The 17,196-nt window shown below is 43.9% G+C and overlaps 1 protein-coding gene across 1 annotated transcript in view; it reads left to right on the plus strand.

Annotated features, from left to right (window-relative positions):
• Positions 1-6,854: 6,854 nt before the first annotated feature.
• gusb (glucuronidase, beta) overlaps positions 6,855-17,196 on the plus strand; it is a 40,529-nt gene continuing 30,187 nt past the window's right edge. Inside the window, exons 1-4 of the mRNA XM_072243426.1 lie at positions 6,855-7,070; positions 9,982-10,167; positions 12,073-12,251; positions 15,768-15,910. Coding sequence (XP_072099527.1) covers positions 6,891-7,070; positions 9,982-10,167; positions 12,073-12,251; positions 15,768-15,910 — 688 coding nt within the window. The 5' untranslated portion in view covers positions 6,855-6,890. The remainder of the gene's footprint in view (positions 7,071-9,981; positions 10,168-12,072; positions 12,252-15,767; positions 15,911-17,196) is intronic.

Consider the following 17,196-nt stretch of genomic DNA (forward strand, 5'->3'; position numbering starts at 1 on the left):
GTAGCCATGAGCGTCACTCATCCATATTATGACGAGAAATCACTATGACTAATCACTTCACAATGTCTTATTGCCAGAAGTCAATGAATGGCTATTTAAATAGAAATAAAGGTGCGCCGGGAACAAATCGGAACTATTTAATTCCAGTGAACAAAATTGGATTTAGGCACCATGGTCCATATCTCCGCTGTTATCATTTAAGTAGTTAATTTACAAATAAGGAATACCAACACTAACCCATTAGATGTTGTTTCTCTTATCACGAGGTCGCGCTATTGTTTAAATATACTTACAGCAATTTTTGCTGTTATATACATCAATGTAAACGTTTGCTCAAATGATAATAGCGATTCTCACCAATCCTATTACATGTGGTACAAATCTCAAGAAACCAGATGTTTGAAATTGAGGCGACTTCAAGGAGTCGAAAGGAATCGCGTGTCACGTGCCGCTCTTCTACAGCTTGTACCAGAAAGAAATTCGCGCTTTTCCATCCGGATTTTAACTCGTGTTTGTTCTGTCCAAGCAGTTTCGACCTGAGAGTAGGCTGTCTAATCTCCTGTCTGTTCGCAGCAATTTGTGGTCTTGCTTCTCAACGGTTGTCCTTAACCTTAATCTCCTGAACTGACTCACCAAAACATTCGCGTCCTTGCCCCGCATCAGAAGAACACATTGCTCCCGATGTTGGGGAAGTCCAGAACGAGGGGTCACAGTCTGAGGATAAAGGGGAAGCCTTTTAGGACCAAGATTAGGAAAAACTTCTTCACACAGAGAGTGGTGAATCTGTGGAATTCTCTGCCACAGGAAACAGTTGAGGCCAGTTCATTGGCTATATTTAAGAGGAAGTTAGATATGGCCCTTGTGGCTAAAGGGATCGGGGATATGGGGGGGAAGGCTGGTACAGGGTTCTGAGTTGAATGATCAGCCATGATCATACTGAATTGGCGGTGCAGGCTCGAAGGGCCGGATGGCCTACTCCTGCACCTATTTTCTATGTTTCTATGAGACAGTGGGATCCAGGGAAATACTCCTGCAAGTTATCACTCGGTACTAATGCCTACAACCACCACTGATTTTCAATGTCCCAAGGGCAAGGTGAGCTGTGTCAATGACTATCACCCAATGGCACTTACATCTACTGTGGTGAAGTGTTTGAGAGGGGTTGGTCATGGCTAGAATCAATGTCTGCCTATGCAAGGACCTAACCTGCTGTAATTTGCCTATCGCCACAATAGGTCTGAAGTGGATACAATCTCATTGGCTCTCCACTAGCCCTTGAATCCCCTGGACAATAGTAATACCCACATTAGGCTGCTGTTTATTGACTACAGCTCAGTATTCAATGCAATCGTGCTGTCAGTACCTCCAGTTGAACTCCGTCTTTTTGTGTGCTTCCCCCTAGCTGTCCGTCTGTGGTTTTGCATTGCCATGTGCTCCTGCTCTGCTCCAGACCCTGTATTACTGAGTACTCCGTCTCTCATTATTACCTGTATTGCTGCCACCTGTGTCTCATTGTGCTCCACCTATCATCTGCCTCTCTGTTTATTGCTCAGTGTATTTCAGTCCTGTGTTTTCACCTGTTTGTGGCCAGATTGTGCCAGTGAATTTTTCTGAGCCTTTCCAGCATTTGTATCTGTACTCTGTCTGAATATTGACTCTACCTGATTCTGGTTTTTGGATTTTTCTGGATGTTTTGATCTCTGCCTGAACTTTGACACTGACTTTGTTTGCACCTTGGGATTTATTACTCAACTAATATCACTGTATGCACAGTACTGGGTCTGTGATTGGATCCCTGCTCCTGTGTCCTGACACTTGCCTTCAGTTCTAATCAACAAACTCCAAAACCTGGGTCTCTGTACCTCCCTCTGCAATGTGACTTCCTCAATGGGAGACCATAGTCTTTGCAGATTGGAAATAACATCTCCTCCTTGCTGATGATCAATTCTGGGGCATTGCCAGGATGTGTGCTTAGCCCACTGTTCTACTCTCTTTACACCCATGAATGTATGCCTAGGGACAGTTCAAATGCCATCTATAAATTTACCGATGACAATTGTTGGCAGGATTTCAGATGGTGATGAGGTGGCGTACAGGAGCAAGATAGATCAGCTGGTTGAATGGTGTTGAGGCAGCAACCTTGCACTCAGCGTCAGTAAGACCAAGGAATTTATTGTGGACTTCAGGAAGGGAAGTCGAGGGTACAAATGCCAGTCCACTTCTGATCCATCAGTGAGGAAATGGTGAGAAACTTCAAGTTCCTGGGTGTCAACATCTCTGAGGATCTATCCTAGATTCAACATATTGAGGCAATTACAAATAAGGCACGGCAGCAGCTATATTTCATTAGGTGTTTGAGGAGATTTGTTGTGTCACCAAAGACACTTGCAAATTTCTACAGATGTACCGTGGACAGCATTGTAACTGGTTGCATCGCTGTCTGGTATGGAAAGGCCACTATACAGGATCAGAAAAAGCTGCAGAAAGTTGTAAACTCAGCTAGCTCCATCATTAGGAGGGTTACCTGCACCTTAAAACCAGTCACTTTGGACAGATGGGGATTGTCAGCCATGATTGGCAGCTCATAAAGGAGAAGAAAATCTCTAAACTCAAGCCTCTGCTGTCTTTTGCAGCAAAACCCACTCGTGGGGAAGGCTTCAGGAGCAAACTCCAAGGGAAGTGCTAGAGCTGGCGTCCCTAAGGTTATCCTACATTGATTTCAACACTGACTGGCAACTCCAGTGATACAGTTTGACACCAGCAGTATCAGTCTCTGTCATTCCTTTGGATTCATTAGCCGTGTGGAGAGGGGAAGCCAGCTGCATAGGCAACAGATTGCTCTCCATATCGTACTGCCCCAGTTTGCATGCTAGCTTGTGTATCGCATAGACAGGATACAACATCCCTGGCCAACCCCAACCAGTGGAGGGCCTAAGATATATAGTTCTTACTGTGATCTATAGCTTTTATTGTTGTATATTGCAACGTTCTGCCACAAAACCACAAATTCCATGGCAAATGCCAATGATATTAAACCTGATTCTGGTTGTGATTCTATTTTCTGGTTGTAGCTGCTCAGTGTAGATTAATTTTCAGTTCCAGAAAATGCCCAGTACTCTTAGAATGTCGGCACCCCTGGAGGATTACCTTTTAACAAGTGGACAAAGTGCAGCCTTACAGTCTCAACATTACCGTCATTCAGGGTGAGAAGTTCTGGAAGGAATCAATTGAGAACTTTTTCCAGGTAAGCAGAAGTTCCGCCAGAGGAGAGTGTTCGTAGAGAAGAACCGGAGGAATCTATGATCCAGAAAGAAACAAACACCCATAAGACGTAGGAGCAGAATCAGGGTATTTGGTCCATGAGCCATGTCTATTCAAGAACCTATTAACCTCCACTTTAAATATAGAGGGTTTAATGAATAGCAGAGGGTTGTAAATCTAGTCAGCTCCATCTTGGGTACTAGCCTACAAAGTACCCAGGATACCTTCAGGGAGCGGTGTCTCAGAAAGGCAGCATCCATTATTAAAGACCTCCAGTACCCAGGACATGCCCTTTTCTCACTGTTACCATCAGGCAGAAGGTACAGAAGCCTGAAGGCGCACACTCAGTGATTCAGGAACAGCTTCTTCCCCTCTGCTGTCTGATTCCTAAATGGACATTAAATCGTTGGACACTACCTCACTTTTTTAATATACAGTATTTTTTTTGCATGTTTTTAAATCAATTCAATATACATATACTGTAATTGATTCACTTGTTCACTTATTATTTTATGTACGGGGTCTTTCTTTGTTACATTTAAAATGGCGATTTTTGTTATGTTAATCTGTGGAATGCGGCTTTGTTGTGTTTTAACGCTGCAGAGAGTTTGCGCTAGCAGCTTATTGTGGTTTAGAGGGTGATAAGAGGGTGCTATTAACCAATTGGGATAGTTGTTATGGTTTTGGTGTATTTGAAGATACTGTATGCGCGGGGTTTTGGGGGAGAAGGCGGGAGAGCGAGACAGAGGATGGACCAGGTGCTGTGAGTCCGCTAACGGGGTCGGACCCCGAGCGGGACGTTCGGCGAGGAGACGGAGACGGACTCGTTTGGCGCGTCTGGTCGACCACCGTTGTTGGTCCCAGGCGGCCGGTCGAGGTGGTCCGAGGGTTCGCAGGGTGAAGAAGAAGGTCCTTGAGCTCCAACGGTTTTTGTGCACAAAGAGATTGAACTTTGATAAGTGTGGCGCCTTTAATTTTCCTTTTATATTTTATTCTCTTTTAATTATATAGTTCCAGTAATATCTATAAACTGTAAATCATTTAATTGCATCTGGTGTAATGTCTGTTATTTGGGCGGGGTGGGGTACCTCACACAGCATCCACACAAACGAATTACCCAGTTTGGCGGGGCCGAGGCTGTTTCCCTAGACGACAGCGAGCCGAGCGACCCTGAGGGTGGCCAGGGGGCTACATTGATTATTTTCTCTTCTACATTATGTATTGCATTGAACTACTGCTGCTAAGTTAACAAATTTCATGTCACATGCCGGTGATAATAAACCTGATTCTGATTTTGATCCAGTGACTTGGCCTCCACAGCCATCTGTGGCAATGAATTCCTCAGATTCTGCACACTCTGGCTAAAGATATCCCTCCTCATCTCTGTTCTAAAGAGATACTCTTCTGTTCTGAGGCTTTACCCTATGGTCCTAGACCCTCTCACTATTGGAAACATCCTCTCCAAGTTTCAATGAGATCCCCATTCATTCTTCTAAACCCCAGTGAGTACAGACCAGAACCATCAAATTCTCTACCTGCCCTAACCGTTTCATTCCTGTGATCATTCCTGTACATCCTTTGTTAGATATGGGGCCAAAAACTGTTCACAGTTCACTAAATATGGTATGACAAAAGCCTCGGTATTATGTCCTTGCTTTTATATTCTAGTCGTCTTGAAATGAAAACTAACATTCTATTTGTCTTCCTTACTACTGACTCAACCTGCAAACTAACCTTTAGGGAATTGTGCATTAGGACTCCCAACTCAACCTGCAAACTAACCTTTAGGGAATCGTGCATTAGGGCTCCCAAGTCTCTTTGCACCTCCAATTTCTAAACTTGCTCCACATTTAGAAACCAGTCTGCACCTTTGTTCCTTTGCCAAAGTGCATGACCATACATTTCCCTATATTGTTTTCCATCTGCCAGTTCTTCACCCATTCTCCTATTCTGTCCAAGTCCTTTTTGCAGATTCCCAGCTTCCTCAGCACCCCCTGACCTCCACCTATCTGCAAACTTGGCCATAAAGCCATTAATTCCATCATCTAGAACATTGATATGTAACATGAAAAGTAGTAGGCCCAACACAATCCCTGCAAAACACTGGTTGCCAACCAGACAGGCCCACTTTGTTCCTACTCTTTCCCTTCTGCCAGTTAGTCAATCTTCTGTTCATGCTAGTACCTTTAATGTAATACCATGGGCTCTTACCTTGTTTAGTAACCTCATATGCAGCACCTTGTCAAAGGCCTTCTGAAAATATAGGTCAACAACATCTACTGACTCTCCTTTGTCCATTATACCTGTTAATTCCTCACAGAATTCAAAAAAAATTATCAATCAACATTTCCCCTGACAGAAACCATGCTGACTTTGGCCTTAATGTGCCTCCAAGTACCCTGACTACAACTTCTCAACCTCTGAATTTGGACTAAGAGGCCTATAATTTCCCATCTTTTACCTTCCTCCCTTCTTAAAGAGTGCAGTAACATTTATGATTTTTCAGTCTTCTAGAAGCATTCTAGAATCTAGTAATTATTGAAAGATTGCTAATGCCCTCTTCAAACTGCAAGGTGAATTCTATCACATTATGATCACACCCTCCAAAGGGTTCCTTTACCTTAAGCCTTTCATTGAAGCTACCTCTTTCTGAACCCTGAGGTGTAGTCCATCTGATCCAGGTGACTTATCTGCCTACTGACCTCTCAGCTTCCCAAGCACTTTCTCCTTAGTAATAGCAACTACACTCACTTCTGCCTCCTGACCCTCTTGAATTTCTGGTACCTATCCACTGTGAAGACAGATGCAAAATATTTATTACGTTCATTCGCTGTTTCTCTGTTCCCCACTACTACCTCTCCAGTATTATTTTCCAGTGGTATGGTGTCCACTCTTGCCTCTCTTTCACTCTTTATATATCTGAAACTCTTTACACCTGCTTTAATCTTTCCTTTTTTTATTACTGTCATCTTTTGCATTGCAGCTTCAGCTCTTGTAGCTGGAAAATGTTGACCACTTCCCATCCCTAAGGAAGGCAGACATTGATGACGTCCACATCACCTTCAATGTGCTATTGACCAGATTGACCAAGGAGCAGACCGTTTGAAGATCAAAACTTCCATAGTGGCACAAAGTTCTGAAATGTCTGCAGTACAAATTTCACAGCACTGTAAAAATTATTACCAATAGTGCCTTGATAACAGCCTCAACATTCACCAGAAGAAGTGAAACGAATTCTCTCTAAAACCAGTATTGGTTCTTAGTTATGCCCAGTCACACTTGCGTTGCTTTGGTTATGACCTTCAAAAGCTCAACGCCAGACACCAAAAACTGACCGTTTGTGCTGAGTTTTGTCGTGGAAAGTTCTTGGCAGGCAAATGGAGGAAAAGATTCAAAGGAGTGGTCAAAACTCTCTGGACCACTCAAAGTGCAATAGCAGCATTCGGGACGTTGAGGAACATTTGAAACGATGCACAGAGGTCCTGTGTAAGTGGTATGAGCACCAAAGACCACCCAGCCCTCCTCCCGCTAGCATCTGCTGCCGCAACTGTGACCAGATCAGCCCGCGTCTGCGCGGGTCATGTGATCGCGGGTGTCTCGTGACCTGCAAGTTAGTGCGGATCTGCAAGATGGCGCGGAGCTGGTGGCTGCTGCTCTTGTTCCTCGGCTCGTCTGCTGCCCTGACTCCCCGAGAGACGCCGTCCCGAGAACTGAAAGAACTGGGCGGACTCTGGAGTTTCCGAGCCGATCAGTCCTCGGGCCGGAACCAGGGATTCGAGGAGAAATGGTACCAGCGACCCCTGAGAGAGGTGAGGCAATATGATCAGAGGGGAAGGAGGGTGTGGGGTGGTGGGTGAAGGATTTAATGCATCGCCCCCTGCTCCATCTCTGAAGCCTTTAGTTCCTTTCCCCCCTCTCTCGTCTAGTTCTCCTCGGCAAGACCGGCATGAGTAACATAGAAAAATCACCCGGAGTCTCATCGTATTTCCTGAAAACGGCAATGTTGCAACCAACCGCCAAAAAAATAAGTGCTAATGTGACTGCAAACCTGATGGTGAAGATTCAGTGCAATCCTGCAATGCAGTGAAGTAATAACTAGCAATTTCCAGCGTTTAAAAAGCTTGCAAAACTTTTTGCTGCTGGTAAAGTGCTTTAGAATTGGGGTAACACACATCAAAGTTGCTGGTGAACGCAGCAGGCCAGGCAGCATCTGTAGGAAGAGTTGTACTCGACGTTTCAGGCCGAGACCCTTCGTCAGGACTAACTGAAGGAAGAATGAGTAAGGGATTTGAGAGGGGGAGGGGAGATCCAAAATGATAAGAGAAGATAGGAGGAGGAGGGGTGGAGCCAAGAGCTGGACAGATGATTGGCAAAAGGGATACGAGAGGATCATGGGACAGGAGGTCCGGGAAGAAAGACAAGCGGGGGGGGGGCAGAACCCAAAGGATGGGCAAGAGGTATATTCAGAGGGACAGAGGGAGAAAAAGGAGAGTGAGAGAAAGAATGTGTAGCACTTGTTCTGCTTACACGGATAAGTGCCAGGAGGGAGATCAGTGGGGAGGGATGGGGGGGACGAATGGACAAGGGAGTTGCGTGGGGAGAGTGATCCCTGCAGAAAGCGGGGGGTGGGGAGAGGGAAAGATGTGTTTAGTGGTGGGATCCCGTTGGAGGTGGCGGAAGTTACGGAGAATAATATGTTGGAACCGGAGGCTGGTGGGGTGGTAGGTGAAAACATCCCCCATCCCTCCCCACTGATCTCCCTCCTGGCACTTATCCGTGTAAGCAGAACAAGTGCTACACATGCCATTACACTTCCTCCCTTACCACCATTCAGGGCCTCAAACAGTCCTTCCAGGTGAGGCGACACTTCACCTGTGAGTCGGCTGGGGTGATATACTGCGTCCGGTGTTCCCGATGTGGCCTTCTATATATTGACGAGACCCGACGCAGACTGGGAGACCGCTTTGCTGAACACCTACGCTCTGTCTGCCAGAGAAAGCAGGATCTCCCAGTGGCCACACATTTTAATTCCACATCCCATTCCCATTCTGACATGTCTATCCATGGCTTCTTCTACTATAAAGATGAAGCCACACTCAGGTTGGAGGAACAACACCTTATATTCCGTCTGGGTAGCCTCCAACCTGATGGCATGAACATTGACTTCTCTAACTTCTGCTAATGCCCCACCTCCCCCTCATACCCCATCTGTTACTTATTTTTATACACACATTCTTTCTCTCACTCTCCTTTATCTCCCTCTGTCCCTCTGAATATACCCCTTGCCCATCCTCTGGGATCCCCCCCTTGTCTTTCTTCCCAGACCTCCTGTCCCATGATCCTCTCGTATCCCTTTTGCCAATCACCTGTCCAGCTCCTGGCTCCATCCCTCCCCCTCCTGTCTTCTCCTATCATTTTGGATCTCCCCCTCCCCCTCCCACTCTCAAATCTCTTACTCACTCTTCCTTCACTTAGTCCTGAGGAAGGGTCTCGGCCTGAAACATCGACTGTACGTCTTCCTAGAGATGCTGCCTGGCCTGCTGCGTTCACCAGCAACTTTGATGTGTGTTGCTTAAATTTACAGCATCTGCAGAATTCCTGTTGTTGTTAGAATTGGGGTTGCTGGAATGTATGGAAACAGTGTCAGAGGTCTCCACAGCACGCAGTTTCAGACAGCATAAACATAAATAATCACACTCCATAATCTGTACAACCACCGACCACTTCCCAGCTTCTGTCGCTATTTCTCTGCTCCCCTCCTCCATCTGGCCATCTCCCCTCTATCTTTTAGTCGGGATGGAGCGCTCAGAATCTTTGGATGGTCCCCAGTGATGGTACCTCACTCAGAGTTCCTCCAGCAATGTGTTTTTTTTTTGCTCCAGATTGCAGCACCTGCAGGCTCGCGTGTACTGTAATCAAATAATCTACTGTTATGACATTGGTGGATAAATATTGAGGGTAAACACCGGGAGAGAGCCTGCAAATAGTTTCAGTTTAACAGATCAACTGAAAGGTGACACTTTGGATAGTTTATCAGTTTGTCCTAATGTCATTGGGGTGTTGGGCTAGACATTGTACTAGTGGGTATAAACATTTGAAATTTGCCTCCATTGCCAGCTGAGATTAATGGGGACGCGAACAGTCCAAAGTGGACCAGGTTTTCCCTTTGTCCTCCAGTAACGCATTTAAATCTATTTCTCAGGTGTACATCAAAACATACAGTGAAATGTGTCATTTGCATTAACAACCAACACATTGAAGGATGTGCTTCGGCATTGGCATAGGGTGCCCACAACGGTCGGCAGAATAACACAGAACACACCAAGTAAACAAAGCGGAACCAGTGACATAAGCTGTGTTCTTCCCTCCCACCCACCTGTGCTGATAGTCCTCTAACCTCAGGGCGGGCCGTGTTCAGCCTCCAGTAGACTCGCGTATTCCCAGACACCAGGCCCCAATGTCCCCAGTGGGCTCGGAGAGATTCACAAACCTGGGTTCCAGCCATCAGTCTTGATTGGGCCTTCGGTCCGGATCTCCGATACATTGTACGCACATTAGTGGGTCAGAAACTACTACCTGTCAGCCTGAGAAACACATTTTCTCTCTGTGTGTAAAGCTTTTTGTAAAATTTTGTCTCATCAGAAGAGCTTTTTGAATTGCTCCCAGATATTTGTACTTGTGTGCTTGCGGTGTGTCCCATCATAAATTATTTTTTCTTAGACAGGGCCAGTGATCGACATGCCTGTTCCAGCAAGTTACAATGACATCACACAGGATCCCAGGTTGAGGAACTTCATTGGCTGGGTTTGGTATGAAAAAGAGGTTTGGGTTCCTCGATGTTGGACTTCTGATGCTGGGAAGAGAGTGGTACTCTATGTTGGTAGTGCCAATTACTTCTCTGTGGTTGTAAGTGTACATAGTTATTTGATATAATGTTTCAACTGCTTACTGTAACTAAGAATTAGAATTAAATTTAATGAGCTAAACAACCAATATCATAACATAATAGACTTTTAAGTTGATGATAAATGACTAGTGTCATTGCAGGTACTTTTAAGTCTATTAACACTTGCAGCTTTGGCGTATATGCACTATCTGTGCTGTCTTGTTTCCTTAGAAGAAACTGCTTAAGTATCTTTTTCAGTACAGTCTAATTCTAACACTTGTTAAATCTTAAGTAAAATGTTTCTTAGGAAAAAAATAGCTTTGCAACAGCTGGATTCAGTGGCCTGGATTTGGAACATAACGTAAATGGCCAGGTTAAGAGAAAATATCATATAAGATGGTGAGAGTGACTTAAAAAGTAGGTAATCATTTTCTTCGGATGGAATGAATGATGAGGAATCCATAATCTTCCAAATATATGTAGATTCAAGGTGATCCCTGGGGGCTAGAGAATTGCAAATGTTACATAGCTTTATTCAAAAAATGGTATTGGGATAAACCCTGTAACTAAAACCAGTCAATTCAGATTTACTCATGGTGAAATATTTTGAAACAGTAATCGGGAACAGAATTAGTAGTCATTGGGACACATTTGGTGTGATTTGAGAAACCAGATGTTGATTTTCTAAAGACAAATTTCATCCAACTTCATAGTTTTTGATAAAGTATCAGACAGAGTTGATGTCTGTCCATTCTCATTGAATTCTCTCTCAAATATTGAAAGACTCTGATAGAGTGGGCTTGGAGGATGTCTCCTATAGTGGGGGAATCTAGGGCCAGAGGGCACAGCCTCAGAATACGGGGACTTCTCTTCAGAACAGTGATGAGGAGGGATTTCTTTGGCCGGAGGGTGTTGAATCTGTGGAATTCATTGCTACAGACAGCTGTTTAGGCCAAGTCATTGTGTATATTTAAAGGGAAGTTTGGGTTCTTGATTCCAAGGGCGTCAAAGGTTATGGAAAGAAAATTGAGAATGGACTTGGGAGGGATAATAAATCAGTCATGTAGAGCAGACTCGATGGGTCAGATGGCTGAATTCTGCTTCTATACATTATGATCTTATGAGGGAAATGGTATTGGACTTCCAAAGAATGTGATAAAGGGTCACTTAATTTTGTCAAGAAGGTAAAAGGGCTTGGCATAGCATGGATGGAAAATTGGCTAAATAACAGTAAAACTGAGCAGTAGTAAGAGGTTGTTTCTTGGACTGTAGGTAAGTGTACAATGTAGTTCCCGGGGCTCAGTACCAGAACTACTAATACCAATGTGCAGTAATGATTTAGACTTGGGTGTGCTTGGTCATGAACACCCCTTTGTATGAACAAAATAATTAAATTCAGGAGTCAGAAGCACATAAGGTATCTTTCTTGTCACATAGAGCAGAACTTGTTTCCTCTCTCTCCACATAGAAATTGTTCATTCTTGTGTGCTTTTGATGCCATTCGTTACAATACTGTGGAGGTACAGTTGCCATCTCAAGTGCTTTTTTTTTCCTCTTGTGCCTTTTATGACTTGTGGGCAAAATTGTCTTCTGGGTACCTGTAAAAATGGAACTCAATTGGCAAGTCTCAAATGATACGAAACTTTGAGGAGCATTAATAGGTAATGGAGTGTAGACAATGTGGTGGAATAGGTTGCCGATGAAATTTAATGGTGAAAATGTGAAGATTTACATTTTGGTACGAAGAATGAGAATGGGCAATATAAGCTAGAAGGTACTGAAATGAGGGACTTCAGCTCTGTAGGTAAACTAGAGCAGCTTGGGGTGAAGCAGTATGTAAGTGGTTAAGTTTATTTAACTCATGACTATCCAGGTTAACAGTTTCCAGCATCATGATCAATGTGTTTTTTTTTGTTTGTTTGCAGTGGGTGAATGGTATTCAGGTTACCTTTCATGAAGGTGGCCACCTTCCTTTTGAAGCTGACGTCACTAAAATTATGCAGAGTGCTGCATCTCAGTATAGAATCACTATAGCAGTGAACAACACACTTACTCCTTATACTTTACCACCAGGGGAGATTCAACACATGTCAGATACAAAAAGGTGAGATTAAGTAAAGTGAATAATTCAATGATTGATATTGATAAACATTTCTTCCCTCTAGCAGAATAATCCAAAGCTTTTTGAACGTATTGGGTGTAATTCATTTTTAATTTTCCCAATTCAGCTAAAGAATCTTGGGGGGAGGTTCTAACAACAAATGTTTCCAGTGAAATATTGGCCAGATTAACTGCTTAAGTTCTTTCATTACTGAATGTTAATGAAAAACTTGGATAGCTAGAACTATTTACTGCTAAAAATGAAAGGTGAGAAGAAATACTGTTTTTAAGGGGATTTAATATTTACAATGGGTTTGACCCAGGATATGTAATTGTGGCATGCTGAGGTGGTAATTCTCTATGTGGGGTTGCTGGAAGGTTGCCTGACTATCAGAGTTGCCATTTTGGGCCTGATGTTCAAGCCGCAGTGGTTACAACAGGGAAGTGTCATATCAAGAACTACAAACCTGTGACCAAGTCTTTCACTGCTTTTGCAAACTGACATTTAGGAGAAAAAAAAATTCACAGTAAAAATGCTTATTTTAAAACTTGCAGTGCAATTAGTTAAAGAAAATGAATTTGCCGGTCAAATTGAAGCCCACGGATTAAAATATCTGTGGATGTGTGTTTCAAACTTTGAAGCAGTGAAGGAAAATAGGCAGGATCTATAGACTTGTTACAGATTAGGACCATGTCTTTTCTTAATTAATGACCTAGATTGGGGTAGGAGAGCACAATTCAAACAAAAGCAAATTTGGGAATGTAATAAACGGGGGGGGGGGGGGTGCGTATAGTGACTTCAGGGTGACACAGTTGGACTGAAGAAATGCAATGGACTTGGTAGACATAAATGAATTTGCGGGAAGAACAAGGAGCAACAGTATTAGGCTATATGTCAGACCCTTTGAGCATGGGATGTTTATTAAAATGCTTACAGGTTTGATTCGGGAGAGATTGAAGAAAGGGTGGGATTATTCTCCAGAGAACAGACATTAATAGAGCAACACACACAAAATGCTGGAGGAACTCGGCAGGTCAGGCAGGCAGCATCTCTGGAAAAGAATAAACAGTCAGTATTTTGGGCTGAGACCCTTCTTTCGGACTGGACAGGAAGGGGGAAAATACCAGAATAAAAAGGTGGGGTGGGGGTGGGGAAGGATGATAGCTAGAAGGTGATAGGTGAAGCCAGGTGGGTAGGAAAGGTAAAGGTCTGGAGAGGAAGGAATGTGATAGGAGAGGAATGGACCATGGGAGAAGGGGAAGAAGGAGGGGCACCAGGGGAAGGTGATAGGCAGGTTATGGGAAGAGGTAAGAGGCTGGAGTGGGGAATAATAGGAGAGGGAATAAAATTATTCAAAGGAAAAATCAATGTTCTTGCATCTAGACAGAATTAGGTGTTGCTCCTCCACCCTGAGAGAGGCCTCATCGTGGGCAGCTGGGGTGAGCGTGACTGTCTGGGAAATGGAGGAGGTGTGGGTGATTGCAGCATCAATGGAGGAGGAAGGAAAGCCCCGTTCTTTTTAATGAGGACAGCTCTGATGTCCTGGTAAAGAAAGCCACATCCTGAGAACAGTTGCAGTGAAGGTGAAGGAACTGAGATCAGGGAATAGCACTTTTATAGGACTTCAGGGAGACAGGGTGGGAAGAGGTATAGTCAAGTTAGCTGTGGGAATTGGTAGGTTTATAAAGCATGTTGATAGACTGTTTGTCTCCAGAGATGGAGGTAGAGAGATTGAGAAAGTGGGGAGAGAAGTGGACCAAGTGAAATTAAGGGCAGGGTGAAAATTGGAGGCAAAGTTAATGAAATTGACGAGCTCAGCATGGGTGCATGAAGCAGCATCATTGCAGTCGTCAATGTAGTGCAGGAAGAGTTGGGAAGCTTTGCCAGGCAAGGCTTGGGATATGGACTGTTCTACATAGCCAACAAAAAGGCTGACATAGCTGGGGCCCATAGCTATCCCTTGATCTTGGAGAAACTGGGAGGAGCTGAAGGAGAAATTGTTGAGGGTGAGGACCAGTTTTGCCAGATGGAGGAGGGTGTGGGTGGGGACTGGTTGGGTCTTTTGTTGAGAAATGAAGCGGAGAGCTTTAAGGCTGCCTTGATGGGGGGATAGTGTGAAACTTGATACTGGAGATCCATGGTGAAAATGATGTTGTCAGGGCCAGGGAATTGAAAGTTGAGGAGATGAAGAGCATTTAAAATGTCACAGATGTAGGTGGGAAGGGACTGAACCAAGGGGGATAGAATGGAGTTGAGGTATGTGGACACAAGCTTAGTGGGGCAGGAGCAGGCAGAGACGACAACCTACTCAGACAGTCGGACTTGTGGATCTTTGGGAGGAGGGAGGCACAAGCAGGAGGTAAGGAAACTATGAGTTTGGTGGCAGTGGAAGGCACCTGTGACAGTGACAGAGACATTTTTCTGATTGCCTGGAGTGGGGTCCTTCTCAGGGGGTAAGTAAGAGTTGCCCCCTGGCCTCAGCAAGGCAGAGGTCAATCTGACACACTACACCAGCACCCTCTTTGTCTGTGGGCTTGATGGTAAGGTTGGAATTGGTGTGGAGAGCAGTGAAGGGTAGAAGAAATGGTGAAGACACGGCAGGGATTAGAACTGGGATCAAAGGGGAGAAGATGTTGGTAGTGCTGGTGGGGGGGTGGTTGGAGTATCCAGGGAAGGTAAAGTGTGAGGAAGATGGGGGATTTGAGGGCCTAAGACTGAGAGATCCAGGTTTGGAGAGCAGTGGTGGGGGAAGGGGATACTTCTTGATAGACCTGTTGTTCCATTTTTGTGATTTTTAAGTATTGCGTATTACAATATTATGCCTTTTTACGGAACTAACATGAGGATATTTGGCAATATAATGTTTCAGTGATTTATTTTTATTAATAGTTTTGATATTTTGACTTTTTGCAATATTACACAGGATGAATTACAAAGGCTATAATAAAACAAAAAATGGAAAATTTGCAAAACTAAAGGCAAAATTTATAAACAAAACACCATTTGTGATTTCATGGAGTTGCAAGGCTTGATGTCAGAGCCCCACAGAGGCAATTCTCCAATTTTGGTATAGAGTATTTTGGATTTACTTTTTTCTTGTAAGAAGCATGATAGAAAATGTGGCACTGACAGATTTTTTCATTTTTAATACTTTGTTTTCAATAACTCTAAAGCAGCTTATTCATGAGGATTTTTAAATAGCATTTTCTTCATAAAACTTCAAGCTGAAAATTAAAAACTTAGGTAGATGGTGAAAATATGAGTGAAAAACAGAAAAGGCTGCCAGCGCTCTACAGATCAGGCGGCATCTGTGGAAAGAGAAATGCTTAACATTTCCAGGACCTGAAACATAGACTATTTCTCTTTCAACAGATGCTGCCTGACCTGTTGAGTATTTCCAGCATTTTCTGTTTTTATGTGGCTCTGGATTTATTTTGTTATCTTCAGCCAGAAGATAAGAGTAACAAATCTAAACTTGTGCATTTAGTATCCCAGTTATACTCTTTTACCTTCTTCTAGGTATCCGCCTGGTTATTTTGTGCAGATCGTCCAATTTGATTTCTTCAATTATGCTGGGATTCATCGGCCTGTTCTGTTGTATACTACACCTAGTGTCTACATCGATGACATAACAGTTATAACAGACATCCAGGATGATACAGGTAGATTATTTGTGGGACTTGGGTTTCACTGGCAAGGTCTGCATATATTGCTGATCCCTAATTACACCTGTGAGGTGGTTGTAAGCTGCTACTTCAAATTGATGTGGTCCTTTGCTGATGTTACTCTTACAGTCTATATTGGGAGTTTTATCGAATTAGATCCAGCAATGATAAGGGACAAGCAATATATTTCCAAAGGCAGGATTATGAACAACTTGAAGGGGCGCTGCATGTGCTGATGATCCCTAGCACCTTGAGTTTCTTGTCCTTGGTGGCAGAGGTCGCGTGTCCTGGAGATTCCGTCAGAGTAGTCAAGATGTGTAATTCCAGTGCATTTTGTAGATAGTACATTCTGTAGTCGTGATATTCTGAAGGTGAAGGGAATGAATTTTTTGGAGTGATCAGGATGCCAAACAGGTTGCTTCATTCTGGATGGTTTCAAGCTTCAAGAATTGTTGGAGCTGAACTCGTCTGGGTAAGTGGGGAGCGCTCCATCAGACTATCTGCACCTTGTAGATAGCAGAAATGTTTGTGGTACCAGGAACTGAATCACTTGCCCTAAGATAGCCCTATGGAACAGTAAGATAGCTTCAGACCTTCTTTTGTGGCCACAGTGATGACGTGGGTCATCCAAATAAGTTTCTAGTTAACTTGGAGGTGGGGCTTTGCCCATGGTATAATTATTGAATGTTGAGAGTAAGTAGTTAGGCACTCTTCTTTTGAAAGTAATCATTGCCTGGGATTTTTTTATGGCGTGAATGTTATTGGCCCATGCTCGAGTGTTGTGTACGTCCTTTTGTATGTAGACTCCGTTTGGTGAGGTTGTGTAGTCATCAATACAGATTCCTGACACTGACCTTATTATGACAGAAGGATGCTTGAAGCAGCACAGTGGAGCTGCTGTTGGAGATCTGGGTTCCATCTTGACCTTAGTTGCTGTGTGGAGCACCTGGTGGAAAATGCATTCAGTCACGTCCTGTGACTAAGTGGGTTTCCACCAGGTGCTCTGGTTTCCTCTCATGTCCCAAAGGACTGTAGGTTAATTGGTTACTGTAAATAGGGTAAATGACAGGAGATTCAGGATGAGATTAATAGGCATGCTGTAGTGAATAGGTTACAGGACGGTGGGAGGGTGAGGACTGATGGAAATGCTAAGGACTGGTATAGGCTCAATGATCCAAATCTCTCATAAGAGGATGTATACTAAGTAGATAGAAATGGTGCCAAAGAATTTCTGCACCCATGTTCTAGTACTGGGGTGATTGACCTCTAAGAACCACAAGCAT

Source organism: Mobula birostris, chromosome 25 (assembly GCF_030028105.1).
Source record: "Mobula birostris isolate sMobBir1 chromosome 25, sMobBir1.hap1, whole genome shotgun sequence".
NCBI lineage: Eukaryota > Metazoa > Chordata > Chondrichthyes > Myliobatiformes > Myliobatidae > Mobula > Mobula birostris.